The 27,351-nt window shown below is 61.2% G+C and overlaps 1 protein-coding gene and 1 long non-coding RNA gene across 3 annotated transcripts; both read left to right on the plus strand.

Moving 5' to 3' along the window:
• Positions 1 to 27,240, plus strand: RAB40C (RAB40C, member RAS oncogene family). Of its 2 annotated transcripts, XM_077905964.1 has the most exons (7): positions 1 to 154; positions 906 to 1,129; positions 19,619 to 19,679; positions 20,140 to 20,200; positions 25,041 to 25,118; positions 25,333 to 25,555; positions 25,825 to 27,240. In XM_077905964.1, the coding sequence occupies exons 2-7, from the start codon at positions 988 to 990 to the stop codon at positions 26,103 to 26,105; spliced, it is 846 nt and encodes a 281-aa protein (XP_077762090.1). In that variant the 5' UTR covers positions 1 to 154; positions 906 to 987; the 3' UTR covers positions 26,106 to 27,240. The 2 variants fall into 2 exon arrangements, with proteins under 2 accessions (XP_077762090.1, XP_077762089.1); XM_077905963.1 differs by lacking the exons at positions 1 to 154; positions 906 to 1,129 and adding an exon at positions 19,335 to 19,402.
• On the plus strand, positions 5,742 to 15,445 carry LOC144318742 (uncharacterized). The gene is made up of 2 exons (XR_013384784.1): positions 5,742 to 5,941; positions 13,221 to 15,445. It is a non-coding gene; the product is annotated as an uncharacterized LOC144318742 (long non-coding RNA).
• Positions 27,241 to 27,351: the final 111 nt, after the last annotated feature.

A 27,351-nucleotide genomic window follows, 5' to 3' on the forward strand; every position in this document is an offset into this window, starting at 1 on the left:
TCCCCGCCCTGGCTGGGGTCTCCGCGGGAGCAGCGCCGCGGCTGGCGAGCGGCGTTCGTGCCCCGGGACCCGAGCGCGCCGCCTCGGCCGGGGACCGCCACCGCCCGCGGGCAGGGGGCGTATGCAAACAACCGAAGCCCCGAGCTCCCGATTGGTGAGCGTGTAGAGAAAGGGGCGGGAAGTGCGGGGCGAAGGGGCGGGCTTAGCGGGCTGTGATCGACGTGCGGGCGGGCCAGTGGCTGTGGGAGACTCGGCAGCGGTGGCCAATGGCGGCGGGGAGGGGGCGGGCGAGGGCCGCGGCGTTCCCGGGGCGGGGGCGGGGGGCCAGGGTGGCTGGCGACTCCGGCCGCTCTGCGGGGCGCGGCGGAGGCGGTGAAGGTGCTGGTGGATGTGCGGGCGAGCCAGGGGCGCCGGGGAACCCGGAGGCGAAGGGCCAAGGGCGGCGGCGGCTAGGCCAGGCGGCTGGAATCTTGCCCCGAGAGCGGAGGGGGGGAGCGGCGGGGGGCGGGCCGTCGTGACGGACGTGCGTGCGGACCAATGGGCACGGGAGGAGGCGGCGGGCGGCCAATGGCGACGGCGCGGAGGCGGGGCGGCCGGAGGTTTAACGGCGGGGTGTGGGAAACGGCGGGGGGCGGGCCGGCGTGACGGACGTGCGCACGGGCCAATGGGGCCGGCGGGCGCGGGGCGGCCAATGGCGGCGCTCGGGCCGGGGGCGGGGCGCGGGGCTGTGCGGCGCCGTGCGGGAAGCGGCGAGCGGCGGGGCGGCGGGGCGGCGGGGCGGCGGGGCGGCGGGGCGGCGGCGGCGGCGCTGAGGTGAGGCGAGGCGGCGGCGCGGGTGGCGGGGGCGACGGGGCGGGCCCGTCCTGTCCTTGCCGGCGCCCACTCACCCGCGCCCGGGCCCGCAGGTCGGTCCGAGGCCTCCTGGTGCCGCCGTGCGCCCGCGGCCGGCGCGGGGGACATGCGGGCGGGGCCCGCGCGCGCCTGAGGATGGGGACGCAGGGCAGCCCGGTCAAGAGCTACGACTACCTGCTCAAGTTCCTGCTGGTGGGCGACAGCGACGTGGGCAAGGGCGAGATCCTGGAGAGCCTGCAGGACGGCGCGGCCGAGTCCCCGTACGCCTACAGCAACGGTAAGGCCGCGCCCCGCCTCGCCGCCCCGCCGCCCCGCCCCGCGCAGGCCCCGATCCCCGCGGCGCCCCTGCCCCGCCATCCCGGCCCGCAGGGACACCACTGCCCGGCCATTCCCCGGCCCCCCCGGCAGTGACACCTCTGTCTGGTCATCCCCACCCACAGTGACACCGCTGTCCCCACCATCCCTGCCCGCAGTGACACTCCTGTCCCCACCATCCCCGCCCACCGTGACACCCCTGCCCCCACCATCCACACTCACAGTGACACCCCTGCCCTGGCCATCCCTACCTGCAGTGACACCGCTGCTCTGGCCATCCCCGCCCCCGCCTGCAGTGAGACCCCTGCCTCCGCCATCCCCACCTGCAGTGATACCCCTGTCCCCACCATCCCCATCCGCAGTGACACCCCTGCCCCGGCCATTCCCGCCCACAGCAACACCCCTGCCCCGGCCATCCCCGCCCGCAGTGACACTCCTGCCCCCGCCATCCCCACGGCAGTGACACCACCACCCTGGCCATCCCCGCCTGCAGTCACACCCCCTGCCCCGTGCTCTGTGGGGGCCACTGTGCCAGGTGTGCCAGGTCTGCTGTGACCCCACGGCCCAGGTGTGCAGGCAGGCCGCACCCTGAGATGGTGGCAGCTCCGTGCGGGCCCAACATGTCATGCTAGGAGGAGACACTCTCTTCCCGGTGTGACTACATACTCCTGAAATTTCTGCTTGTGTTGGTGAAGGGTAGGGTGGGTACACAGCCTGGCACCTGTCAGAGCTGCGGCCAATTCACGTATCTCACGTAAGAAAGGCAGCGAGGTCAGTGCCTCCCGGCGTGGGGGCCCCAGCCCCAGGAGGATTTCTTTGAGGGGAACCAGGAAATCTACTGGTGGCCCGGCAGCCATCTCCGCAGGGACCTTGTGTGCTCCTGGAAGTCCTGCTCCATCTCCTCCTACTTCTTCTGGTCTTTGTTCCCCAGCCCTTTGCTATTTTGTGTCTTGGACCCTTGGCGGTCTTGTCGCACTGCTCTGAGTGTTTGCTGTTTGCTCAATCACCTGGAGGCGGCTGACGGTGTGGACGCTGCTACTCCGACCCTTTCATTTTAGGACCTGTCAGGGTTGTTGGATGAGCTGGACCTGCTGACTGCCCTTCCCGCTGGAGCCGCTTCAGCAGGGGGCAGCTCTGCTGGATTTATACCGTGGCCCCTCCTGCAGCTCATGCCCTCTGCCCCACCTTAGAGGAGACAACTGGAAGGGGAGGAGAGGAGGGGCCCCGGGTTTGTTTTAAGGTGAAGGAGGGCCTCCGCTGGGGCCTTCGCAGGCCCTCGCCAGCGGATGCTTGGCAGTGATTGTCAGAGGTGTCCTTTCCGCCGTAGACAGTGAGTGGTTGAGGTGTTTTTCCAGTAGGGGCATCGCCTCCCAGAGCCCCACTCCTGGGTGGCTGCTGGGGCGTGTTTACAAGAGTGTGAGAAGGCTGGGCTTTGTCCGGGGCAGCAGTGTTTTCCTGGAACGTTGATAACGTGCTTCTGAGAGTCAGCGCAGCCTCACCCTCAGGTGTTCCACGTGGGGGCCGCCGGCACTCGGGGAACACAGGGCCACCGTATGCCCCTCGTTGGTTGTGGTGGTTGCCACGGTTCCTGTGACACGTTGACTGGAATAGGGCTGGCAGTGAGCTGCCTGAGACCCCGGAGGAGTCAGAGACTCCCAGTGAGCTGGTCCAGTGGGACAGCCATCTGCCACCGTGCTGAGGAAAGCCCACTCTTAGAAAGCGTCCGGGGGCTGTCCTGACCGCGTTGGCGGAAGAGGCAAAGTGCCAGCCTGTGTCGAGGGTCCTTGAGGTTAAGAGATGCACGACACAAGGACTGGGTGTTTGTGGTCAGGGCTTCAGGGCGCTGACCCCGGCGACCAGCGTTCTTCATCGGGGTGGAGTCGGTAGGCCCAAGAGCGCTTCTTTCTTCTCCTCTGGAGGCTTCCTAAGGAAGACGCTTGAGGGTGTTGGAAGCTCTGGACAGCTGGTTCTCAGGATTCCACATCACGTGACTTCGTTCTTTGCGAGAGCTACTGACATTCAGGAATTTTTAAATTTCTGATTCTCTGACAAAGCACATACATGTATTTATTTCTTTTTCTTCTTCATTGTTGGAAGCCCCCAGCACGTTTCCAGCCTTGTTTTCTGACTAAACTCTCTTGGTTCCTCTGACGAGGAGCGGATGACCCACGCCAGGGAAATCCCCACTTGGTGCAGGACGTGTAATCGGACTCCTTTCCTTGGGCCAACCTGATTACTTACCTGCATTGAAGTCTTGTTTAGCTTGTTCCTCAGGCAAGTCCGTGAGAGCTTTGCAAACACGTGAGTCATCAAAATGGTCTTTTCTGGTGCTGGCACCTGAAGCAGTCACAGCCGCATGTGTCAGTGTGCCCACACCCGGGGGAGCTTGCAGCAGGCCCTCGGCCTCTGGTGGTGCTCACATGCCCTGTGTGTAGACCTCGGTAGATCTGGAAACCTTCCTCTCAGGAGATTTGACTTCTCTCTGAGCACACAGCAGTGTTCTATTTATTTATTTTTTAATTTTTTAAAGACTTTATTTATTCATGGGACACAGAGAGAGGCAGAGACACAGGCAGACAGGGAAGCAGGCTCCCTGCGGGGAGCCCGACGTGGGACTCTATCCCGGGTCCTGGGACCCTGTACTGAGCTGAAGGCAGACGTTCAACTGCTGAGCTCCCCCGGCGTCCCCACAGCAGTGGTTTTAGAGGAGGCATCTGCTCTCCTGGGGAGGCAGCACAACACTGCGAAAAGGTTGTACCTGGGCCGTCTGCAGGGGAAATGACGCTGCAGGGTGAAAGTGTTGGGGAGTGTCAATCGTGAAAGCTGGCAGGAAGGAGGTGCAGGTGTTTTGTGAGCAGCTTCTACTCCCGAGTGTACCCCCAGCTCCAACTGTGCACTGGGGGGTGGGTGGTGGTCTGTGCCTGCCCTGCGGCAGCATGCCAGGTACACGCAGGAGCGCGGGCCTGGGCCCACTCTTCTGAGGGCAGCGAACATTTAGGGCAGTTACCTGCTCTGTGCCTCGGCTCCCACGAATCTTCACATTGAGGGTGGGAGGCAGGCAGGAAAATGTACCGGGTGATGGGCCCACGTCCTGGGGGACTCCAGAGCGCACGTGAGCCCATGTCTCCCTGTCTGCACCTCTGGGGGTCGGCGTGGGTGGGAGCCCCGCGGGGTGTCCTTGGAGCCCAGGGCACGGGGGCAGGGAAGGTAGGAGCGAGGCATTGTGATGGGTGTGCACAAAGCCAGGCAAGCACGAGGACTGCCATGCGTGTCTGGGTTCTGCTGGTTGCTGATGTGTGTGGGACCAAACAGTGCTTGCTGTGCCCACAGGGAAGCTCCCTGAAGTGTAGGCTGCAGCCCACGTCCGCGGCCCCGGGCGAGGCTCGAGCTCACCGTGTCCCCCAGCTCGTGGTCTTGCACTGGACGGTTCTGGACTTGACTTGTCACCCGGCTGGGAGATGGTCTCTATCCTCGGTGCAAACCCAGGGAGAGACTGTGTCTCTGCCTGTGGTGTCTTAGCCACTGCTTCGTCCCCAGCATCGGCGTGAGGTGGGCCCCCAGGGCACGGCCCGGCGTGCGTCCTGCCTGGGCGAGCAGCCCGTGGGCAGCACCGTGTGTTGACAGGACCGTGCTGTTGGTGGCCGCTCATCGTCCTCTCCCTCTGCATGTGGCTGGTACTCGTGGCTGGTCTCTGCCCGTCTTCCTGGGCCGTTTACTGGGTCTGCCTTCCTTTTGTTGGCTCCCAGGCTCCAAAGAGGAGTTGGTGCAGCGTGTGGTGTGTGCCCACTGCGTGCCAGCCCAGGGCCGCCTCTCTGCCGCCCTGTGTCGGAAGCACCGTCGTCGTGTTCAGCTGGTCGCTGAGCTCCTGGTTGGCGCTTCTCTCCAGGCTTGTCGGTCAGAGTCTGTCGGTGTGATTGGCAGGGGTGACCCTGTGCTCACCACGGATGCTCCGCGGTCCCGGGGCTGCCTCCCCCTGCTCTGGGGCCTGCACAGTCACTGAGGCCCATTTGTTCTTCCTTCACTGGGCTGCTCCTGCCCTGCCTGCCTCCCTCTTAGCTGTGACCAGCGGAGCAGAGCCCCGCAGCTCCCAGGGTCAGCTGCTAACCACCAGTTTCTAGAGAAGTTTCCAGAAGGCCGTAGAGTGCCGCGCATACACCTATCCTTACGGGGCTGTGATTTCTGGCTCCCCTTGGCCAGAGGCACTCAGCGGTGTGCACAGTGTCGAGATGAGCGTACCCCCAGCTGACGGGCAGGCTGGGAGCGGCTGGTCTGCTTCGGGTTCAGCTAATGAGGCTGGTTTGTCGTTTGAGCTGGCACGGCCTTGCCTGAGTTTTCCTAGTTAGTAGGTAGAGTATGTTAAATGTCAAGTTTTACCCCCAACCGTTAGTGGCTTCCATGAGCTCGGGCACGTGGCCACGCAGAGCTGGACCCTGGTGGGGCCGTGCTGTCACGGTGACATTGCTGTGTCACGCCGGGTACACATTGTTCCTGTCAGCAGGAGCGTGGCGTGGCTGATGAAGTAAACAGGTCTGTTTCAGGAAGGAACCCTCAGCAGGAAACCAAGGAAGTAGGTGGGAAGGGTCTTTCAGGCACTTCACCTCCTGTTGTAGCTGAATTGTACCTGGTGTGGCCAGGGAGGAGGGCGAGGAGGGGGAGGGACAGGCTGCAGTTAGTACAGCTCGGCCTGGGGAGTGGGCTGCCGCTAGTGTGGGATTTGTGGGGTCTGGGGCCACATGGGTCAGGGTGTTGCCACCTGCCACTTGGAGAAAGTCAGGTAAGGTCCATGTCCGGCGCCCCGGCTTGGGGCATAGTGGCCCACTGGGCTGGGTTTGGTGCCCGGGGCGTGCAGGGGAAGGAGGCTGGGAATGCGAGTGCAGATGTGCCGGGAAGGAGGTCGACTGAGCCAAGACTGGGTGTGTAGGGTCACCCTTAGGGTGGGAACATGGGCGCCTTTCGTCCTTTGGGAATGCGAGTAAATACATGGGAACAAAGTGAACTTGAACTTTGAGTCTTAGGCATTACGGAGCTTTGCTCATTACGACTGTGCCCACGCAGGCCCAGTAGTGACCGGCTGAGTCTGATGTCCGTGGAGTGTTGGGTGCCTCCTTGACCGTGGACATGTGTCCTTCAGAGGGTAGAGGAGGCCTGGGGAGCAGACGTGGCAGGGACCCAAGGACATGACCAGACGAGCTTTGGCCCTTGGGGTGCTAGGCGTTTGTTTGGCAGAGGGGTGCGGCCCTTGGCTGGAATGCGTCAGGGGGAAGTGATTCGCTTAGGTGGGTGGGTGGTGCTCTGAAAGATAGGGCTTCGGGGTCGCGAGGAGGGAGGGAAGGTCAAGAGTAGTCTACCCTGGGAGGGGTGCAGAGGGCCTGGTGTCAAGAGGCTGGCATCTCTGAGCAAGAACAGACAAGCCTGGAAACAGGCAGGAACTCTACGGATTTTGGAAAGTGCCAGAGTCCAGACGCGCAGGTGCCAGATCTCTGGGCGAGTGAGTTAACATCCGCCCTGGACAGAGATCTTGGCCAGGTGATAAACCCACGTCCGTGAGCTAAGGAGGCACCTGGGCAGGTCGGAACAAACTGCTGCGGTTCCCAGATCAGTGGCAGTGCTGTGGCCGAGGCGGGCCCGCGCTCCATCTAGTGGCCTCGGGTCGTGAGCGGGGTCATGGCCAGCCTGGACCTTCCTGAGCACCAGTGTCCGTCACCTGGGCCGAGGTGGGGGGGTGCCTAGTAATCAGGTCTGTGGGATGCCTGGCTGAGAGGATGGCTCGTGGGTTAGGTGGCATGACCCGGACTGCACGGCCTTGAGAGGGTGCAGGAGCGTGGTGGTCTCCAGCAGGGTGGCCTGGGCCTTCCTGGCCCTGATGCCAGCAGTGCCCACAGTGCAGGAGGATGTCAGGCAGGAGTCTGGCTTGCTTGCGGAGGCAGTCTACACAGGGAGGGGTGTCCCTGAGCGCAGATTTCAGGTGGAGTGAGCAGCTGCTGCCCTGGGCTGACACGGGGCTCCTGTGGGGCGCAGAGGTCCTGCTGCACCTTCACACACGCAGCTCTCTTGGTCACGGGCTGGCAGTGACCAGAGCCCCGGGTCAGTGAGATGAGCTTGGTGGTCGATCACTGGTAGGATTTCCCTTATTTTAAGTCACTTGGCCAGGGCCACACACGCAGTCCTCAGAGAGGGGCTTCTAATGAAAAGTCCCAGGCAGTGGGCTGGAGCGTTCACTTGTAAGTACCTGGCGGGGAACGGTGTCAGCAGTGAGGGAGTCCACAGCACGTAGAGTCCAGAGCCTTAAAAAGTAGTCCCTTTTTTCCAAGGAATTAGGAATCTTCGCTGGGAATGATAGGGGACACAACTGAAGACACTTATGGCGTAGTTTTTTCTTCCTTTTTTTTTAATTTAAATTTTTATTTTGAAGCTTTATTCATTTTTCTCATTTTACAGTGAGAAAGTGAGCACGTGTGTGTGCACATGGCAGGGAGGGTCAGAGGGAGAGGGGCAGCCGGCTGTGCTGGGCACGGCACCTGAGGCGGGGCTCGATCCGCGAGCCCGAGATCACCCGATCCAAAACCAGGTCAGTCTGCCAACACGCTGAGCCACCCAGGCCCCCCCCACCGCCTTTTTTTTTTTTCTTTTATTTTTTTATTTTTTTATTTTTTTAAATTTTATTTATTTATGATAGTCATACACAGAGAGAGAGAGAGAGAGGCAGAGACACAGGCAGAGGGAGAAGCAGGCTCCATGCACCGGGAGCCCGACGTGGGATTCGATCCCGGGTCTCCAGGATCGCGCCCTGGGCCAAAGGCAGGCGCCAAACCGCTGCGCCACCCAGGGATCCCTTTTTTTTTCTTTTAAATAATAAAAAATGAAAACCCTGAAACTTCCAAGGGTCCAACAGGGGAAATATGGTTTAGTAGCAGGGTGAGGTATTATACAGCCTTTAAAAATGGGAGTTCGGGGGAATAGCGAGTATTCAGTGAGGTGAGGAAGGGTCTGCATCGTGTTGAGTAGACGCCGCCTGTGTAATTACGTAGTCTCAGTGTACGAAGTGAGAGAGCTGGACAGTGGCGCACAGGAGAGCACGCATGGTGGGTTTCTCCAGATTTTGGGGTCACGAGTAATTTTTGTGTTGTTAAGTGCTCAATGCTTTGCTAAGTTTTGTACACAAAGTGTGCTTAACTCTTTATGAAAGCTTTTGCCTTGAATTGGCTCTGGTGTGGTTTATTTTATTTTTAAAGATTTTATTCATTTGTTTGTGAGAGACACAGAGAGAGAGGGGGCGGTGCAGAGACACGGGCAGAGGGAGGAGCAGGCTCCATGCAGGGAGCCCGATGCAGGACTCGATCCCGGGTCTCTAGGATCATGCCCTGGGCTGCAGGCGGCGCTAAACTGCTGAGCCACCTGGGCTGCCCTCTGGTGTGGTTTATTAAGGAAAAGTTCTTCTTTTACAGGAAACCAGTCCCCGAGCTGCCCTAGAGCCGCTCCTGAAGCGCGGCGTGCTAGTGCAGAAAGGCGTTTTGCAATGTATTAGGTAACTTCTGCTTCCTTTCCCATCCCTCATCAGGCGGCCGCCGTTCCTTCTTGGCCCACCGGTAGCCCACGTGTGCCCGTGGAAGGCATCCTTGTGCCCACGGCGTCTGTGCGCGCTGTGTGCTCAGGATGGGTGTGCGCACCCAGCTCTCCTCTGCGCTCAGGCGCAGCCTGCAGGGTGATTCAGCGCCCAGCCGTTGAAAGGCCTGTTAGTCTGAAATCTGTGCTTGGCAGTATCCTGTGGGATCACTCGTCTAGAGCACGTTATGTTTTTTTTTTTTTTTTTTTTTTTTTAATTTTTATTTATTTATGATAGTCACACAGAGAGAGAGAGAGGCAGAGACACAGGCAGAGGGAGAAGCAGGCTCCATGCACCGGAAGCCCGACGTGGGATTCGATCCCTGGTCTCCAGGATCGCACCCTGGGCCAAAGGCAGGCGCCAAACCGCTGCGCCACCCAGGGATCCCCAAGAGCACGTTATGTTGAGTTGTAATTTACATATTCTTTTTAAGAGTTCTTTTTTTTTGTTTATTCATGAGACACAGAGACAGAGGCAGAGACACAGGCAGAGGGAGAAGCAGGCTCCGTGCAGGGAGCCTGACGTGGGACTCGACCTCGGGACCCCTGGATCATGCCCTGGGCTGAAGGCCGACACTTAACCGCTGAGCCACCCGGGGATCTCCCTAAGTGTTCCCATTTCGGGTGTTGGGTTCAGTGAGATTTGACAAGCACCGCCTTGGTCAGGACATGGATTATTTCCACTGCGCCCTAAAAGTTCTCTCATGGCTCTGCAAGTCCAGCCCCCAGCCCACGCTGGCCTGCTTCCCGTCCCTCTAAGGGGACTTTGCCTCTCTAGGACGTCCTGTAAATTGAGTCACGCAAGACGGTCTTTCGTGTTGTTGGTTTGTTTCACGTGGCAGGATGTGTGTGAGACTCACGTGGGGCACAGGCCACAGCCCTCATCCCATCCCGGGGAGCATTCCTTCGCACACATACACCCGTATGTTCATCCGTTCACCTGTCAGGATGCTTCTGGCCACTGGTTATTTCCTGATTTTGCCTGTTGTGGAGAATGGTGTTACGAATGTTCTTGTACAAATCCTTAAAGTTCTTTAAAAATTTTATTTTTGTGGGGGGCCCCTGGCCGGCTCAGTCAGAGGAATGTGTGACTCTTGATCTCTGGGTCACGAGTTCAAGCCCCATGTTGGTTGTAGAGGTCACGTAAATAAATAAAACTTCTTAAAAATTTAGTTTTGTGGTAAATGTGCATATTTTGTTGACCATTGGTACATGTACGATTAAGTGGCATGACACATATTTGTAACCCACAAGTCTTTGTATGGATGTGTCTGGGAGTGGGGTTAGTGGGTCATGTGTGTCTATGCATATAATTCATAAGAATTTGCCAGACTGTGTTGTGATGTCATCTATTGTCCTGAATCCCCGCCAGCTGTGTAGTGAGTGAGTCCCAGCTGCTGTACGTGTTAGCCAGTGTTTGATGTTGTCAGCCCCTTTTTTTTAAGGTTTGCGTATTTATTTGAGCGCTCAGGAGTGGGGGGCGGGGCAGGGGGAGAGGGAGGCTCCCCGCGGGGAGCCGGGGGGGGGGGGCGCATCCCAGGACCCTGAGCTGCACCTGAGCGTAGCTGGGTCAGGGGCCTAGCCGCTGAGCCCCGGGGCTCCAGCCCTGCCTGTCATCAGCTCTCTCCAGGTACTTTGCACCCAGAGCCTGGGGGTGTCGGAGGTGCGGCTCCGGGGTGCCCGCAGGCGTGCCCGCCGGGGGGACTCCCTGCCGCCCCGGTCCTCCTGGGCGCCACAGAGCGCGTGGCGGTGTGGCCACAGCTCGGCCCTGTGGGTAGTGCTCCGGCCGCGCTGTTGTGTGTTCCCAGCGGGTGGCCGGTTGCCGAGTTCTGTGTTTGGGATTTTGTGAATGGCGTTCCTACGAAACTCTCATACCTGATTTTGGTGACTGTATGTGTACGTTTGTGTCCCGGACACACCGAGGAGTGGGATTGCCAGCTTGTAGGGCGTGTCCAGCCTCCATGGGCACCTGCAGTTTTCCGAAGTGTCCCACGTAGCGCGGTGGGGGCTGAGAATTTCATTCCTCCCCTTCCATCCTGTTTCTTTACAGCAGCCACGCAGCCTTCCCTCCCAGGGATCCCCTTCTGTTGCTTGGCCACCCCCTGTGGGCGGGCTTTACTTCCGCGCCCAGTGGGTTAACGAGGACTCCTTCAGCGTCCTGCTGTAACACAGTGCCGCGTAGTTAGGAGGTCGGCTTCTCGAGACCACCCACGGGCCTTGCCACCTTCCTCCTCCTCTGTCTCAAAGCCCCGTCACGTCCCGGCCAGGCCTTGAGTGTCCCGTCCTTCTGTCTCATCTCTGACTCAGCCAGGAAGGAGTCCCCACCTGTAAGGCGCACCCAGATAACGCAGGACCCTCTGCCTCTCTGGGCCCGTCACCGCAGTCACACCTGCAGGGTCCCTTCCCTTCGCCTAGTGGGAGGACACCTCCAGGCCCACCGCCCCATCCTGAAAAGTTCTTTTCCTTGTTTTGGTTTGGATAGATTTTGTGGGTACGGTGCTGGTCAGAGGAGTGCGTGTTTGCATTTAGTTAGTGGTTTGGCCCCAACGTTTGTGTCTTGGCAGCTGACCCCCAGGTGGTAGGGGCAGGGCCTCTGGGGCTGACCTCCCCGGGGTGGAGGAGGGTGGACCCTGGGAGCGGGATCAGAGCCCTGGCGAATGAGCCCCTCAGCTGTGCAAGAAGCAGACGCAGACTTGGCTGGCGCCCCCAGAGCTGTGAGAATAAACCTCCGTTGATCATAAACCACCCAGTTGATAGGAATCGGGCACAGCAGCCCGAGCCAGCTAAGATACCACCACACAGAGGGGCTTAAGGCAGGACCCACTTACCTGCTGTGTCTGTGGCTCAGAAACCCCAGCAGGGTCCCCACGGAGCCGCCCGCTCTCCCGGGCTGCAGGTGCCTGCGGGCTGGCACACACAGAATCCTTTGTTTTCTTTCTTTAAGATTTTATTTATTGGAGAGAGAGCGAGCGGAAAAGAGCAGGGGGAAGGGGAGGGGCAGAGGGGGAAGCAGACGCCCTGCTCATCAGGGAGCCCGAGGTGGCCCTCAATCCCAAGACCCCAGGTCAGGACCTGAGCCAGAGTCGAGAGTCGGATGCTCAGCTGGCGGAGCCACCCAGGTGCCCTGAAGAAGTTGTTTCAAGTTGCTGTGGTTGTTGGCGGTACCTGCCACCTACTTCCCAGCCCCCCGGGGGGGGAGGCGAGGGGGCTGCAGAGGGCGGCCTGCTCCGTGGAGCGGTAAGGTGGAGAATCTGCCGTGGACTGTCCCACGTAGCCCGATCACGGGGGCCGTCTCGGCCTCGCTCCTGGTACCAGGGGCCTGAGAGCCAGGAGGCGGGACCCGGTGCCCACACAGGAGTGCCTGCCGCGTTGCCTGCGGCTGCTCCCCACCTGCTGGGTCCTCAAAACGCTGGTGGTCCTTGGTGTCATGTGTGGGGAGAGGCCTGCCGGCCTGGGCTGTCAGGAACTGCCGTTGGTGGGCGGGGGGGGGCCCAGGGCCCTGTGTCCTTCTGTGTTGGGGGGAGTGTCTCTGATTTCTCGAAGACTCCGGCGTTCCTATTCTGCTTCTTGTCTGTCTTTGGGGCATTGAGAGCTTATTTTCCCTCCTTAGGGAGTAACGTTTAAGAAACAGGAGCTGCCTCCCTTGGGTTTAGACGTCCCGTGGAAACACAGGGGAGCGTGCCTGGGTCAGACCGCCGAACTCCTTCTCGCCTTCTGGGAGGCGAGATCCGGGAGCCCCGCGTGTTGCGCTGCTCTGGGAGCCTGCAGTGACATGCGTGGGTAACCCGGCTCCCTGTGGGGGTGAGGTGGGCCGTGCTGTCGGGAGCTGCTGCAGCAGGGAGATCCTGTGGGGAACTGCCCCGTGGACTCCGGCTGGCATTCCAGTTCCAAAGGCAGACACGATCAGCACGTTTCATTCTTTTTTTTTTTTTTTTAAGATTTTTGTTTATGTATTTATATTAGTGCATGAGTGAGGGAGGGGCCAAGGGGGAGGGAGAAGCAGCCTCCCCAGTGAGTGCGGAGCCTGACGTGCGTGGGGCTCCATCCCAGGACCCTGTGATTGTGACCCCAGCTGCAGTGGAGAGCTCGCTGCCCAGCTGACTGAGCCACCCAGGCACGTCCTCCTGTGGGGTCGCCTGGCTGGCTCAGGGGTGGAGCTCACAGCTCTTGATCTCAGGGTCATGAGTTCAAGCCCCACACTGGGCATGAAACTTACTTAAAAAAAAAAAGTCTTCCTGTGGCTTTTCATCATGCTGTAAAGTAGCTGGGTAATTACACGTTGGGTGTTGCCGTTTCTCCATAAAGGCTGGAACCTCAGACAGAAAGCAGGTGGCGACAGCGTGCTGCCTGGGCAGTTGCTGTCCTTCCTTCCCGCCCCCTTCCATGGGTCTGACTGGTGGCCTTCATTCTGAACACTGGGACCTTGACCAACAATCTCTGTTTACACACAGAATCAAGCCGGCAGGGCTGACAGCTGAAGGTACCTGGTTCTGTTCGTGTTCTCCTCAGTCTGATGGGTTTCCTTGGAGGTCTGCGGTCCTGCGTCCATGCGGACGGGTGTGTCAGTGAGGCTGTGGAGGGGGCAGCGGAGGAGGAGAGTGTGACGTGTAGCCTGTTCCGTCTGGGACACCGTGCTTGCACTTCTGCCGGCGGAGTGGCTCCTGCACCAGGTTGTCCTCGATGGGCTGGCCGGGGGGCCTTCCTCCTGTGCGTGCCCGCGGCTCTGCTCGCAGGTCCTGGTGAGGCAGGAGGGGTGCCTTGGTGAGCCTCCCAAACCACCAGCAGGGGCGGGCTGTCAGAAACAGGCATTCGGGAAGGTTGGGACTTGACTGGGCTTTCCTGCGCCACCCTTCGTCCTCCGTGCCGTCCCCGGCTGTCCCCAGTGTGCTGGCCCCTCACCTCTGCCGTGTTTCCTGGGGGCCGCTCGCTTCTGCCTCCCGGGGCCGAGCCCAGGGAGCGGGGACCTGCAGCCTTCCCTTCCCTGTCCCGAGAAGGCCCGAGGGCGGTTCCCAGACCGCACGTCCTGAGCACGCACATGTGCACGGCGGGGTCCCTGTGGCGGGAAGCGGTGTGGTGCATCCTGGTCATTTGTGCCGGGACACAGTTGTACAAGACGCCAGCCCCAGGACAGTGGGAATGGACCTGGTGCTGCTGTTACCAAGGGGGTGGGGGTGGGTTTTTTTTTGTTTTTCTAAAATGATGAAGAACTTGTGGTAAAATTCTGAACAAAACAGGGCACCCGGGTGGCTCAGCGGTTGAGCGTCACACCTTCAGCTCAGGATATGATCCTGGGGTCCCAGGATCGAGTCCCACATCGGGCTCCCAGTAGGGAGCCCGCTTCTCCCTCTGCCTGTGTCTCTGCCTCTCACTGTGTGTCTCATGAATAAATAAATAAAGTCTTAGAAAAAACATTCTGAACAAATAAAACATCCACAATTCACCAGGTGGTGGCATCCCCGACAGATGTGGTATGCTGACGGGTGGTGCACGCTGTGTGGGACAGGCACAGGTGCTTGCCTGTATGCACACCTGGCCCGATGCGGAGCTGCTTGCAGGGCCCAGAACTGTGCCCAGTAGTGGTCATGTGCATGGCCCTGGCCTGTGCCTCCACAGGTGGTGACAGCAGGTGTATCCTCTGTGGACCCTCTGCGGCTCCCGGAGTGCAGTGCAGGACAGCTGGCAGGGGGCCTGATGTCTGGTGGAAGCGTAAATAGTAATTGTGTCAAGTGAGTCACCACCCCCTTGAGCCGTGTCAGTAAAGTTCTTAGAGACTGGGGACTCCATCAGGTGAGCAAAGCTGTTGGGGACGCAGGTACTGCCGCCAGGATGGAGCACAGAGGCTGGCACCTGGCATGGGGCGCCGGCAGGAACCTGTGCCCCTGGCCCCTCGGAGCTCAGGGTTGGAGGAAGGGTGGAAAGGAGGGCGGGGGGCAAGCAGGGACACAGGAGGTGGGCCCCGGGCACAACGGGTGCACGGGTAGGGTTGTCGGGCTGCCCCAGGAGCCACCCGTCATCCGCCCTGAGGGGCCTGGCGGCTCCATCCTCAGCCCCCCTGGCCATTGCCTGAACCTTCTGCAGCTTCTTGGGGCCTCTGAGGGGTGCTGGACCGCCCCGCGCTGCCTGGTGGGAGGAAGGACACCGAGAATCCTAGCGGCATGATAATCGGTGTGGCATGAGATACAGAGTTACCGCGGCCAGGAACCAGGAACAGAATGCTATTTGAAAAGAGCACTCAGAGGGCCAGAAAGAGCGTTTAGAGATTAAGTTAGAGCAGCAGGGCCGCCTGGGTGGCTCGGTGGGTGAAGCATCTGCCATCAGCTTGGGTCAGGGTATCGCAGTCCTGGGATAGGGTCCCTGTGGGGCTCCCTGCTGGGGAGTCTGCACCTCCTGCTCCCTCCGCTCCTGCCCTGTGCCTGCCGGTGCTCTCTCAAGTAAATAAAAAATGTTGGGAAAAAAAGAGGGGATCCCTGGGTGGCCCAGCGGTTTAGTGTCGCCTTCGGCCCAGGGCAAGATCCTGTAGACCTGAGACTCGATCCTGCATCAGGCTCCCATGGAGCCTGCTTCTCCCTCGGCCTGTGTCTCTGCCTCTCTGTGTGTGTGTGTGTCTCTCATGAATAAATAAGTGAGATCTTTAAAAAAAAAAACCAAACAGAGAGGAACGGTACAGTTGAGGACAGCTCCCAGGAGGTGGAACAGGAGCATAGAGAGGATAGGATGATGAAGCTGTTAACCGGGATGTGGGACAGATGAGCTGGACGGGCGCAGGGGTGACCTGGAGTCACCAAAAGGGAAAAAGACCCCCCCCCCCCCAGAACGTTGGCCAAACAACATGCTTCACAAGCTTTGAGAGGAGAAAAGGAAAAAAAGGTCATGTGAGAAGGATCAGGAATGAGGACAGCACGTGCTTCCCAGGGCGCCTCTGGTCAGCTGCTGCTGGCCCCTGCTGGCCCCTCGGCCCTGCCTCCGCCCACCGTCCTGGGCTCTGCGACCTGGTCACCCAGTGTGACCCCTCCCTGTGTGCGCGCTGCTCCTGTCTCCTTGTGCGCTGAGTGCAGGGGTGGGGTGCTGGGGCCTGGCCCTCGGGAGGCCTGGTCACCCCCGGGTGCACCCGGGCACTTAGCCCAGCTCCCACTGGTGGGTTCTGCTGAGTGGTCACACCCACTGTACGAGACCTTCCGTGTTTTGAGTGAAATCCCTGGGTATCATTTTCTCCGACAGATGCTCCCTACCTGTGGCCTGTAGGGGTGAGGCGGGGAGGGGGTGACTGAAATTCTCCGAGAGGCTGAGACCTGAGCCGATGGAGCAGTGGTTCGCTGGGCGCCCCCTTGTTTGTCAAGATTCGGCTTGTCTGCAGCCGGCGTCTCTCCTGGGCTCTGTTCTCTGATACTTCACACATCCCGCTGCACGTCTTGGCAGGTCTGGGAGGTGGAGAGGAGGGGCGGGGTAGGTGTGAGGATGTATTTGAAATTTTGGCGCCCTCATGAACCTGTCAGCCTGGGGCTGGGGCTGGGGCTGTCCCCGGCGGCCGGGCCATCCGCAGCAGTGCCCTGCTGTCCGCCATCCTCAGCCCCTCCCGGGGCCCCTCAGCCTTCCGTGGGGGCTCGAGGGCTCCCGGGAGAGCGGGCGTGGGGCGCGGCCGCTTGCTGGCCCTGGGTGTCCTCTAGGCCTTCCCTGAGAGCCCCGTGCTCCGGGAGCCTCGGAGCCAGCCGGTGAGCCACGCAGCAGGCCAGGCTGGCAGGGCCCACGGTCCCGGGTGCAGCTCCCGGTCCTCGGGGCTCACCTGTGTGCGCCCCACTGTGTGGCTGGCAGGGCGCCTGGTGCAGCTGCTGGAGGGCGCAGCCGCGGCCCAACGTGCAAGCGCTGTCGTGCCTCATCTGCTGGAACGCGGGCAGGCATTCACCCTCTGCGCCTCGGCCCCGGGCATCCCCTCCTCCCTGCCGCTCCCGGCTGCGCCTTGGGGAGTCACCTTGAGGTGTGCTTGCCGCAGAGCTGCCTCATCGTGGGGAGCCTCAGACTATGCCCTAACCTGCTGGGCTGGACGTGGTGCTGCCCGAGCACGGAGTCCACACCACGGCCTCCCTGGCCCCCGCCATTGCCAGCATTACCCTCCCAGGGACCACAGAGCCAGGACCCAGGGGGCGAGGCCTCGCTCAGAGCTCTGCTTCCTGTGCCACGGCATTACGGGAGTCGGGGCGCGGGCGGGTGCAGGCCATGGGCTGGGGGACCGGCCTGAGTTTGCTTCTTCCCGGGGAGTGTTTGCTTGAGAGTATCTGCAAGGGGTGCCTGGGGGCTCAGCCAGGCAGGCGTCGTCCTGGGGTCCTGGGATTGAGCCCCGTGTCAGGCTCCCTGCTCAGTGGGGACTCTGCTTCTCCTGTGTCTGCCCCTCCCCTCCTTGTGTGCTCTCTCTCTCCCCCTCTCTCCCCCTCTCTCAAGTGAATAAATAGATCTTAAAAAAAAATAAAGACAATACGTGTAAGAGAGTCTTTTCTCCCTTTTCTTTTAGTTGTGCTGAAAGATGCGTGGGGGGATGTCTGCCCCTGCCCGTGTGTGGGTGCGCGGCTCAGGGGCATCAGCGCCATCCCACTGGGGTGGGAGCGGGACCGCCGTGGTCCACGGGGCTCCCCCACTGTCCTGACCTGGAGCTCTGCGCCCCCGCTCCCCGGCCCCTCCGCGGCCCTCCTGTCTCCAGGGACCTGACGGCTCCCGGTCAGGCTGCGCACGAGTCACTGCAGGATGGACCGCGCTTTGTCCTCCCCTGCCGGGGGACACGGGGGCTGCTCCAGCTCCTGGCCGCAGGAGCGGCGCTGCTGGGAGCGCGGGGGTGGCGCGCCCATCCTGGGTCCCCAGGCCTCGCTTCTCTGGCTGTAAACCCAGCAGTGGCATTTCTGCAGCATATAGTAATTCTGTTTGAGTTCACGAGGAGCCACCAGACCGTGTGCCGTGTGGCTGCACACCCCACACCCGGGCCGCAGAGCACGGGGCTCCAGCTTCTCCACACCCTCGCCAGCACTGGTGACTTTGTCTGTTTTTTTTTCTGTAATAACCGTCTAAACACTTGTGGTTTGATTTGCATTTCCTAATGACGAGTGGGCTTGAGCACCTTTCTGTGTGCGTATTGGCCATTGGTGCGTCTTCTTTGGAGAAACATCTGTTCAAGGCTTTTACTTATTTTTAAATTAGGTTTTTTGTTTTTTAACGATTTTATTTATTCATGAGACATGCAGAGGCAGAGGGAGGAACAGGTCCCTGCAGGGAGCTCCATGCGGGACTGGATCCCAGGACCCCGGGATCATGCCCTGAGCTGAAGGTCAACCCCTGTGCCCCCCAGGCGCCCCTAGGTTGCTTTTTGTTACTGAGTTGCAGCATTTCTTTCTATATTCTGCGTATTGGTTCCTTATCAGATACATGATTTGCAAATATTTTCTTCTATTTTGTCGTTCCAATTTCATTCTGTTAAATGTTTTTAGATGCATGGGAGCCAGCTGGGAGTTGGCCAGGCCGAAGGACGGCGAGGGTAGAGGCACGGTGCCCGAGGGGGTGTGCCGTGTGCACAGTGAGGAGAGCACCTGCATTAAGAATGCCCGTTTTGGGGGATCCCTGGGTGGCTCAGCGGTTTGGTGTCTGCCTTCGGCCCAGGTGTGATCCAGGAGACCCGGGGTCGAGTACCGCATCGGGCTCCCTGCATGGAGCCTGCTTCTCCCTCTGCCTGTGTCTCTGCCTCTCTCTCTCTCTCTGTCTCTCATGAATAAATACACAAACTCTTAAAAAAAAAAAGCGCATTTGTGGGGTGCCTGGCTGGTTCTGCTGGTGTACTGTGTGACCATTGATCTCAGGGCTGTGGGTTCAAGCCCCACGTTGGGTATGAGGTTACTTACAAAAACAAAAACGGGGTGCTCAGATGGCTCAGTTGGTTAGGCATTTGACTGACTCTTGATTTCAGCTCAGTTATGCTCTCAGGGCCAGGAGATCGTGCTCCTCCCCCCCGTGGATGCGCACTCTCAAGTAAATACGTACATAAATAAAATCTTAAAACATAAAAATAAACCTTTAAAAAAAAGCCTATGAAAAGCCAAGAGACTGATGAGATTTGTAAGGCTTAGGAAAGAAGAGGGAGGGAAGACAGCTTGTGGGAAGTTTCTGGACAGCCCACAAACCACGTGAAGATGTTGCGTGTAAGCTAAGTGTCCCTGCTCCTACCAACTTGTCTTGGACTATTTCTCATAAAAGAGTAGGAAAATAAAAACTGGGATCCCTGGGTGGCACAGAGGTTTGGCGCCTGCCTTTGGCCCAGGGCGCGATCCTGGAGACCCGGGATCGAATCCCACGTCGGGCTCCCGGTGGTGCATGGAGCCTGCTTCTCCCTCTGCCTGTGTCTCTGCCTCTCTCTCTCTCTCTCTCTCTCTCTCTCTGTGTGTGTGTGTGTGACTATCATAAATAAATAAAAATTAAAAAAAAAAAATAAATAAAAACTAAAGGTATGGCAGGCATAGATTCTGCAGAGAGCTCTCCAGAGAAATGGCATTTTAGAAATTACTTTACCCTTAATAATGCTTGCAGCATGCTCTAGTTGTCAGTACCTGGGGGCTACGGTGAACCCAAGAACTCGGGAGGTCGACGCCGGGACCCATGCGAAGTAGGTCAACAGGGAGACGAGCCACCCTCCCTCCCCGCCGGGGCCGTCAGCACCCAGCCCGGGCTCTTGGGGCCATGCAGGCTGGCCAGCTTGGGTTGCTGGGTGGAGCCACAAGAAGGCCGCAGGGGGGAGCGGCACACGCCCCTTGGCCCCGCGGGTGAGTCCTGGTGGGCCTGTCCCCACGGGTCACTGCAGCCGCTCTCTGCTTCCTTACAGGAATCGACTATAAGACGACCACCATCCTGCTGGATGGACGGCGGGTCAAGCTGGAGCTCTGGTGAGTCAGGCCACGCGGGGCGAGGTGCCTGGGGTAGGGACCAGCCGTGCAGTGTCATTGTGATAAGGAGCTGGGACGGCGTCCCGTGCACGTTCAACGGGGCCCGCCGTTTGCACCGACATGCTGTCAGTGTGGACTGGACTTTGCTCCGTGATGCAGAAACCGCAAGTCTGGGCTGTTCCATCTGGTGGAGCCTGGCTCCCTCTTGCCCATAAAGACTCGTTTCTACAGTGACCTCTCTCCTTGCTTTTCACTGGGCTGCACATTAAGGGGCATTTCCTGGAACCTCAGTGTGGAGGCGGGCATCCGCAGGGTGGGGTTCTGCAGCCTGGCAGGGCAGGGCAAGCTTCCATGGCGCAGAGGCCCACGGAGGCCGGGAGGGGCAGCTGGGAGTGGGAGGGGCAGCTGGGAGCCCCACTGGGGTCCCATGGGCTGTGTTCCCCAACCCCCTGTGTTTCAGGGACACCTCGGGCCAGGGCAGGTTCTGCACCATCTTCAGGTCCTACTCCAGAGGTGCGCAGGTAAGCCCAGCGACTGTTGGGGTGCCACCTCCTCCCGCCACTGTGCTGTCAGACCCCCTGCATGATTCTCTAAGGACATCCTGACATTTGAACGCCAGGCTGCCCCCTGGGCCCACGCACACCCGTGGCTCCTGCTGTCGGAGGCGCCATGGGAGGTGTGCAGAGACCCTTGGAGGTGCCACTCAACCACCCAGCTCATGGGGAAGAAGACGAGACTTCCCTGTCTCCCAGGACCGGGACGTGCTGGGTCAGGGGGCTCTGGGTGGGCTGCCCCTCCCAGGGTGGGGGGCTCTGGGTGGGGTGGCCTGGGTCACTGTGGAGGCCAGAGACAGCCTTGGAGCCACTGCAGAAGGGCTGCCGCAGGTCCTCCGAGGGGCAGGGCAGCAGCAAGGAGCAGGAGTCGGGTGTGCAGGGGCAGGTCCGCGTCCTCTGGGTTCCCCCCAGCATGCCTGCCCGCTGCCTGGATCTGGCTATGGTTTGAGGAGAGAAGGAGAAGGGAAGGGAGCCGTGAACGGATCTGCCCTCAATGCTCACCGTTGTGTCAGTGTGTGGTCTGGGGACAGGACAGCGATCCCAGGCTTCTGGGATTGCTGAGAGACCTGGGGTCGGACCTGCCTGTGCTGCGGGGAGGGGCCTCTGTGGAGGGCAGCGTGTACAGGGATTGGGCCCGTGGGCACATGGCTGGGCCTCTGGCTGTGTGGGGTGCGGGCCCCGGGGGGCTGCCTGGCTTGGGCTCGTGGGGACCCCACAGGCATCTTTTTTGCTTTGTGAGCAATGATTAATGCCCGGCTACCCCTGTGCTGCTCTCTCTGTTCCGTGGGACCTGGGAAGCCAGGGGAACTTGGTCTATGACTGAGTCCAACTGAGTCCCAGCAGGTGTTGGCAGGAACACCCATCCCAGCCCTTCGTCCAGGGCCTTGTTGACAGGAGAGCACCCTGGACGCAGCCTTGGTCTGCTCTTGGCTGGGGGTGGGTGGGGGTCCCCCAGGCTGGGCTTGGGAGCCAGTGCCACAAGCTCGCACAGAGGTGTGCACAGTGCTCCTGCTGCCGCTGGCTTGGCAATGTCACTGGTCCTCATCTGCGTCCCCCCCCCCACCCGTGTTGGGGGCACCCTGCGGAGGAGGCGTGGAACTGGCAGTCCTACCTAGAGCCGACTCAGGGTGTGGGTTACAGCTTCGGGGCATCTGTCATGAGCACCAGAGGTGAGGTTAAGAGCAGGAGCTGCCTGCGGTTCCCAGCGCCCTCCGGGGGAGCGTGGGGAGAGCTCGGGCGCATGGAAGCATGGCCCACGGCCCCCTTTTATTGAGGAAGGGACTGTGTGTGTGCTTTCAGCACACGAAGGGGGAAGGCTGTCAGAGGGCAGCGTTCACTCTGCGCTGTGGGGTTCCTGCCGAGCTCTCTTGTGATCCTTGGAGTTTGAGAATTTCCTAATTTCTCTCTGATGAACACGTAGTGCTTCTGTGATGAAGACATGGGGTAGCCGCCTCGGGGGGCGCAGGGTTGGGCCCCTGACCGCGGCCACCCTGCCTGCTCTGGGTGCAAACATGGGCCAGGCCACAGACGCTCCTTTCTGGACAGCCAGCCAAGGCCGCGAAGGACGCAGGGAACGGGCCTGCAGGTTTGCCAACTTGTGCGTTTTGGGAAAGCGCGTAGCGTTACCGCGTCCTCTGCAAGCATCCAGCCCAGTCCGCTGTGTGCTGGCTGTTGCTTTTACTTTGCTAGCTCTGGGGGCTCTTGTCATTTTGGGGCTGGAGGAGCCCGTGGCAGATCTGAGGCCTGGGCGGAGCCTCGAAGCGGCCTCACTGCACCGCTGCCGCCCGTTGTACTCCCACCCCACGGGGGGCAGCGAACGGTGCCAAGGGGTCTGCGGGGTTGGCACCCGCCTGGTGGTACCCAGAGTTCTGTATCTCCTGTCACTGTCCTACCCTCCGAGAGTCCAGACCAGGGAGGGACCTTGCAGGGCATTTGGACCCAGGTCCCAGAAGCCTGTGCCGACCCGGGCTGCTCACCTGCCTACCACAGTACGATCTCGGGGCGCTTGCCACCAGCACTTTTGTGTCCTGGGCCTTGGCCCATGTTTGCTGTTGCTGGGGTCTCAGGTGGCCACTCGTGTCCCTGAGGGCTGGTGCCTCCTGCTGGGGCTCCCTGGGGTCCCCTAGGCCCTGTGCAAAGAGGGAGCTGGGGGCTTTGGGGTTAGCTGGATTAGCACTGGGCGGCCCCGGCTGGGCACCGGTCTGCTTAGTTCCCATGGAGGGGAGCTTCCTGTGGGAAATGGCCCCGGGCTCGCATCTACCTTGAGTGGGTGCTGACAGGCACCAGCATGCCACCTGTCTCCACCCAGGGGGGCGGGCATATGGGCTGGGGACTGTTTGGCAACTGCCCCGTTTTCGGTACTTCTAGTGGGGGTGTGGGCAGAGGGCTTCACCACAGCTGTTCATTCCTTGGGAGCTTTACTGCACAAAATGCATCACACACCCCGAAAGTTAAATTCATAAAAAATGGACCCCTGTCCCTCAGTCGGGGTGCTGGTGGCACAGGTACGTTCATTTGTCCATACTCATCAAACTGTCCACGCTGAAAATCTCTGCCTCTTCTGAGGTGCAAGCTGTAGCTGAGAACTAATCTTGGGGCCGGGGGCTCCTTCGTTTAGGCATCAGACTTGGTTTCGGCGTAGGTCACGATCTCGGGGTCCTGAGGTCGAGCTGGGCTCCCCAGCTCAGCGCAGAGTCTGCTGGAGATCCTCTCTGTCCGCCTGCCCCCTGCACATGTCTGTGCCCTCCTACATGACAAGTGGAAATAACCTTGATAGAATGAGGCCGCGCAGCTCCACTTCTGGGATTTTATCTTCCCGGGCAGGGGGGGTCGGGGGGTAACAGACGTTGGTGGTAAAGGTAGGTGAAATGACCCGAGTGCCAGCAGTGGCAGCTCCTGAGCCTGGTGTGAGGGGTGGGCTGCCGGGGGCGGGGCCCGGGGTGAGGGCCAGGCACGTAGCCCCTCGACCCTGTCTGTGTCGGGAGTGAGAGTGAGTGCCGTTCCCGGAGAGGTGGGGAGCTCTTCATACCCCAGAGTTGCCCCTCGCGTACAAAGCCTGAGTACCTGTCACTGATTGAGGAAATAGGATGTAGCGAGAATGTGTTTGCGCCTCTTTGAAACACACAGTGGACACTAGCACCCCTGGGGCTTCTGGGCATGGACGCTTGGGCGTCTGAGTCGTCCCGGCCTGCTTGACCCCCGTGCCCCTCCCCGCCACATCCCTGCGGCCCGCCCCGCGGCCTTCGACCTGACGGCTGTGAGCGGGGCTCCTCCGTTACACCCGGCAGCTGCAGGGCAGCGGTGGCACCAGCGCAGGCCCAGCCAGGGCTTCCCAGGGCCCGGGCCTGGGCGGAGAGCAGGAGCAGGACAGGAGGCCCCAGCCAGCCGCCCGCCATGTGGTTGTGCTGCAAACGCCTATGGGAGTCGCCGTATGTTTGTGTTTGTGTTTGTGACCCTTGTGCCAGGGCTCACGGGGCCGCGCACTTGGGTGCTTCTCTGGGACTGGCCATCCATGCGCTGTGGCCACAGCTTGTCTTCTGCCAGCTCTGGGACCGCGCGTCTCGGTACTGCTGTGAACAGTGCAGACATGAGCGTGCTCACTGGACGCGTCCTTGGGTATCTCTGGAAGGGGGCCCTAGGCGTGGAGGGTCAGCGGCATGAGCCCCCGGGCCCCAGGCAGTGGGGCCCGTCCAGTCTCACCCTCTAGTGCCCCCCAAACTGGTGTCTTTGCCCTTGACGCCATGTAGGTCAGTGCCCATCTGTCTCGAAGGACTTCCCTCCGGGCCTGGCTCTTCTCCCCCGGCCAGTGTCCCCCTCCCTGGTTGGCGGTTGGCTCTGCTCTGCTCTGCTCGAGGCTTTCCGGGCAGGGAGTGGGATTGTGACCTGTGTGCTCAGAAGACCTGGGGGCTCCCCTGCATCTTCCAGGATTGGAAGGATTTATCTGAGGGAAAAGACTCATTTTGAGTTGGAGGCTGCCCTGGGTCTGACCTTGGCTGCAGGGTCCCAGTGTGTGAGCGGGTCGGGGCGGGTCCTGAGCTGCTGCCTGGGGAGCGTCCGGGTAGACACAGGCAGGGGCCCGCGGTTCGCTGGAGTCTGAGGCTTGTGACAGGTCCCTGAGCTATCTGAGGCAGGGACGACAGGCGAGCCCAGCAGGTGGAGCCAGCCCACGGCTGAGCTCTCACTAATTGGTCTCTGAGGGATGTGACAGACCCGCCCGGCTGCTGGGGGCCTACGGGGGTGGCGCGCTGAGGACGCCTCCGCTCCGCCCCCGGTGCCTGGGCAGAGGACACTGTGGGACACACGTGGCCTGTCGGCCCTCCAGGCTTGTCCGCAGGGCCCGGCCCACCCGGAGGCCCTCATAGGCTGCCTGTCCTACGGGAGGGATTGTGAAGTGATCACAGCTTCATGCTTATGGTGTGTTTGTAAGAAAGACGTTGAAAACATGCCCCTTGTCCCAGCCACGTCCCCAAGATAGGGAGGGGGCTGCATGGAGGCCACAGGATCCCCCACTGCCATCAGCCCACACGGGGCACCCAGGGCCACGTGGGCCGGGATTTGGGGAGGGGACGGAGCGAGGGGCTGGCCCAACTGTAGGCAGAGCCGGGAGCAGAGGTGCCTCTGGACGTGACGGAGTCTGGAAGCTGCCCGTCTCCCGCGGGGCTGTGTTAGTGACCCATGCGACCTGCCTGAAAGCCCGTGTGCCTGGCCCACCTGTGAGGGCGGGAGTGGTGCCCTGCCACACCGGGCACTGTGCCCGGAACGAGCATCCAGGTGGCCCGGCCTCTCGACGCCCGCGTCTCCCTTGCAGGGGATCCTCCTGGTCTATGACATCACCAACCGCTGGTCCTTTGACGGCATCGACCGGTGGATCAAGGAGATCGATGAGGTAGGTGTGCACCGCACATGCACCTTCGGGTCTCCATCCCCGGCAGGAAGCTTGGGGGCCCGTTTGCTGCCCCCCCCCCCCGACCCTGGGTCCTCCGCTCTGAGCACCCTGGCTCCCAGGGGCCTCAGCATGGACCCCAAGGCTCTTCTTGCTCTGGGGCCTGGGGCATGGCACCAAGACGGGGCACCTCTGCTGAGCCCTGTGTCCTCCCAAGCATGCGCCTGGCGTCCCCCGGATCCTGGTTGGGAACCGGCTGCACCTGGCCTTCAAGCGGCAAGTGCCCACGGAGCAGGCGCGGGCATACGCAGAGAAGAACGGAATGACCTTCTTCGAGGTCAGCCCGTTGTGCAACTTCAACGTCATCGAGTCGTTCACCGAGCTGTCCCGTATCGTGCTCATGCGGCACGGCATGGAGAAGATCTGGAGGCCCAATCGGGGTAAGGGGCTGCCCGCTGGACCCCAGCTTGTCGGGGGGCTGGGTCTGCCCCGCGTGGGGTCCTGCGTCATGGGGGGGGCACCATGCACGATGCCCCGCCCCCCCGTGTGCACCTCGGTGCTGGGAAGCGGTGCCGTGGCCTGCAGGCCTCCCTGCTGGAGCTGAGCCCGAAGGTCCCGGCTGAGGAGCCCCGGGGTGTAGGGCAGGGGCCCCCAGGGCTTGGCACACCCGGCCTCTCGCGGCGCCCTGACCTGCCTCCCCCATGTGTAGTGTTCAGCCTGCAGGACCTCTGCTGTCGGGCCATCGTCTCCTGCACCCCCGTGCACCTCATCGACAAGCTCCCGCTGCCCGTCACCATCAAGAGCCATCTCAAGTCCTTCTCCATGGCCAACGGCATGAATGCCGTCATGATGCACGGGCGCTCCTACTCGCTGGCCAGCGGGGCGGGCGGCAGCAGCAGCAAAGGCAACAGCCTCAAGAGATCTAAGTCCATCCGCCCCCCCCAGAGCCCGCCTCAGAACTGCTCGAGGAGCAACTGCAAGATCTCCTAGCGGGGCAGGCTGGGCGCCACCCTGTCCAGGGCACTCTGGGAGAGGTCATGCTCGGGGAATGCTTCTGGCTGGGCACTGGCAGGCGCAGTGTGCGGGGGAGGCTTGGCCACAGCGCCTCCCGGGAAGTGCAGTGGTCTCTGTCAGACCAGTTCTGTGGGACCAGAGAGCCGCAGGAGCCTCGGGGGGCAAGCCTGGGCCCCCACGGGGTGGGGTGCGCGGCAGGGAAGCGCTCAGGAGGCAGCCGTGCCTGGCCCGGGCCTCGGGGGCCGTCTGTGAGGACCCGGAGGCCTGGCTCCCTTTTCTTATTTATATGGAAGTTGTTCACCTTTTTGTACATTTTTAAAGGACGGGCAGGGACCTGTGACGCAGCCACGTGGGGGACCCGTCTGCTGTGGGACATTTGGAGGGGGAGCACCCCCCCTTAGGGCTCCAACCTGGGAATTCATAGACACTTCCTGCCCCGCGATCTGCTCGGCGTGGCCGCCTCGTCCCCGGCTCCCCCCAGAGTGCTGGTGCTCGTCCGAGGGGACAGCGGCCTCCAGCGCTGTCACTTCCACTTATATTCCCATTGCCGCATGAAGCTGAGGCACAGGGTGGGGCTGTCCGGGCGCCCCTGACCCGCCCCGGCCTCCGGGGCACCTGGCTTCTGCTCCCTGGCTTCCGTGCACCGAGCCCGCTGGGGCACAACTCCCCAGGGCCACCCTGACCTGGGTCTCCATGACGCTGCCTGGACTGTTCCTGGCAGGGACGCCGAGCCCCCGGAGCGGCCGGCAGCCAGCCCTGAGCAGGAGGCCTGGCCCCTCCTGCCGCCTGCGTGGCGGCTTGGCCACCGGTTCCACTGGTGCTCAGCTCTACCTCCTCACAGCCGCGCCCCGGGCTCCAGGACCCCTCGTGCTGGGTGCTGGGAGCGGGGCGGGGGTCGCGGGGCAGGCAGGGAAGGCCACACCTGTCCCGTCCTGCCGACCAGCCCCTCTCTTCGGACTTTGAACCCAAGCACCCGGACGTCGTCTCAAGGAGTGGACGGCCCTGTGTTCGCTCTGTCAACACTACCCTTCGCTGCTGTCGGACGCACCATTCCTGTGCTCACTTTGGACGGTTTTCATTTCTTTGTACAGTAAATGTGATTCAGCTCTGATTTCCAGGCCACGTTTTCTATAAATTAAAGCCTCTGGTTGTAACTGGCCAAGTGGTAGGTGGATGTGACGCTGCGCTGGGTGCAGTGCAGGTCCTGGCTGGGAGGACCGGA

This window comes from Canis aureus, chromosome 8 (assembly GCF_053574225.1).
Source record: "Canis aureus isolate CA01 chromosome 8, VMU_Caureus_v.1.0, whole genome shotgun sequence".
Taxonomy (NCBI): Eukaryota; Metazoa; Chordata; class Mammalia; order Carnivora; family Canidae; genus Canis; species Canis aureus.

What these genes read in the sequence shown, in the direction of transcription:
- RAB40C (XM_077905964.1), top strand. Translation starts at nt 988, where the DNA reads ATGGGGACGCAGGGCAGCCCGGTCAAGAGCTACGACTACCTGCTCAAG. An exon ending in CGGGTCAAGCTGGAGCTCTG is followed by an intron (nt 19,680 to 20,139) that starts GTGAGTCAGGCC and finishes CCTGTGTTTCAG; the next exon opens with GGACACCTCGGGCCAGGGCA. An exon ending in CCTACTCCAGAGGTGCGCAG is followed by an intron (nt 20,201 to 25,040) that starts GTAAGCCCAGCG and finishes TCTCCCTTGCAG; the next exon opens with GGGATCCTCCTGGTCTATGA.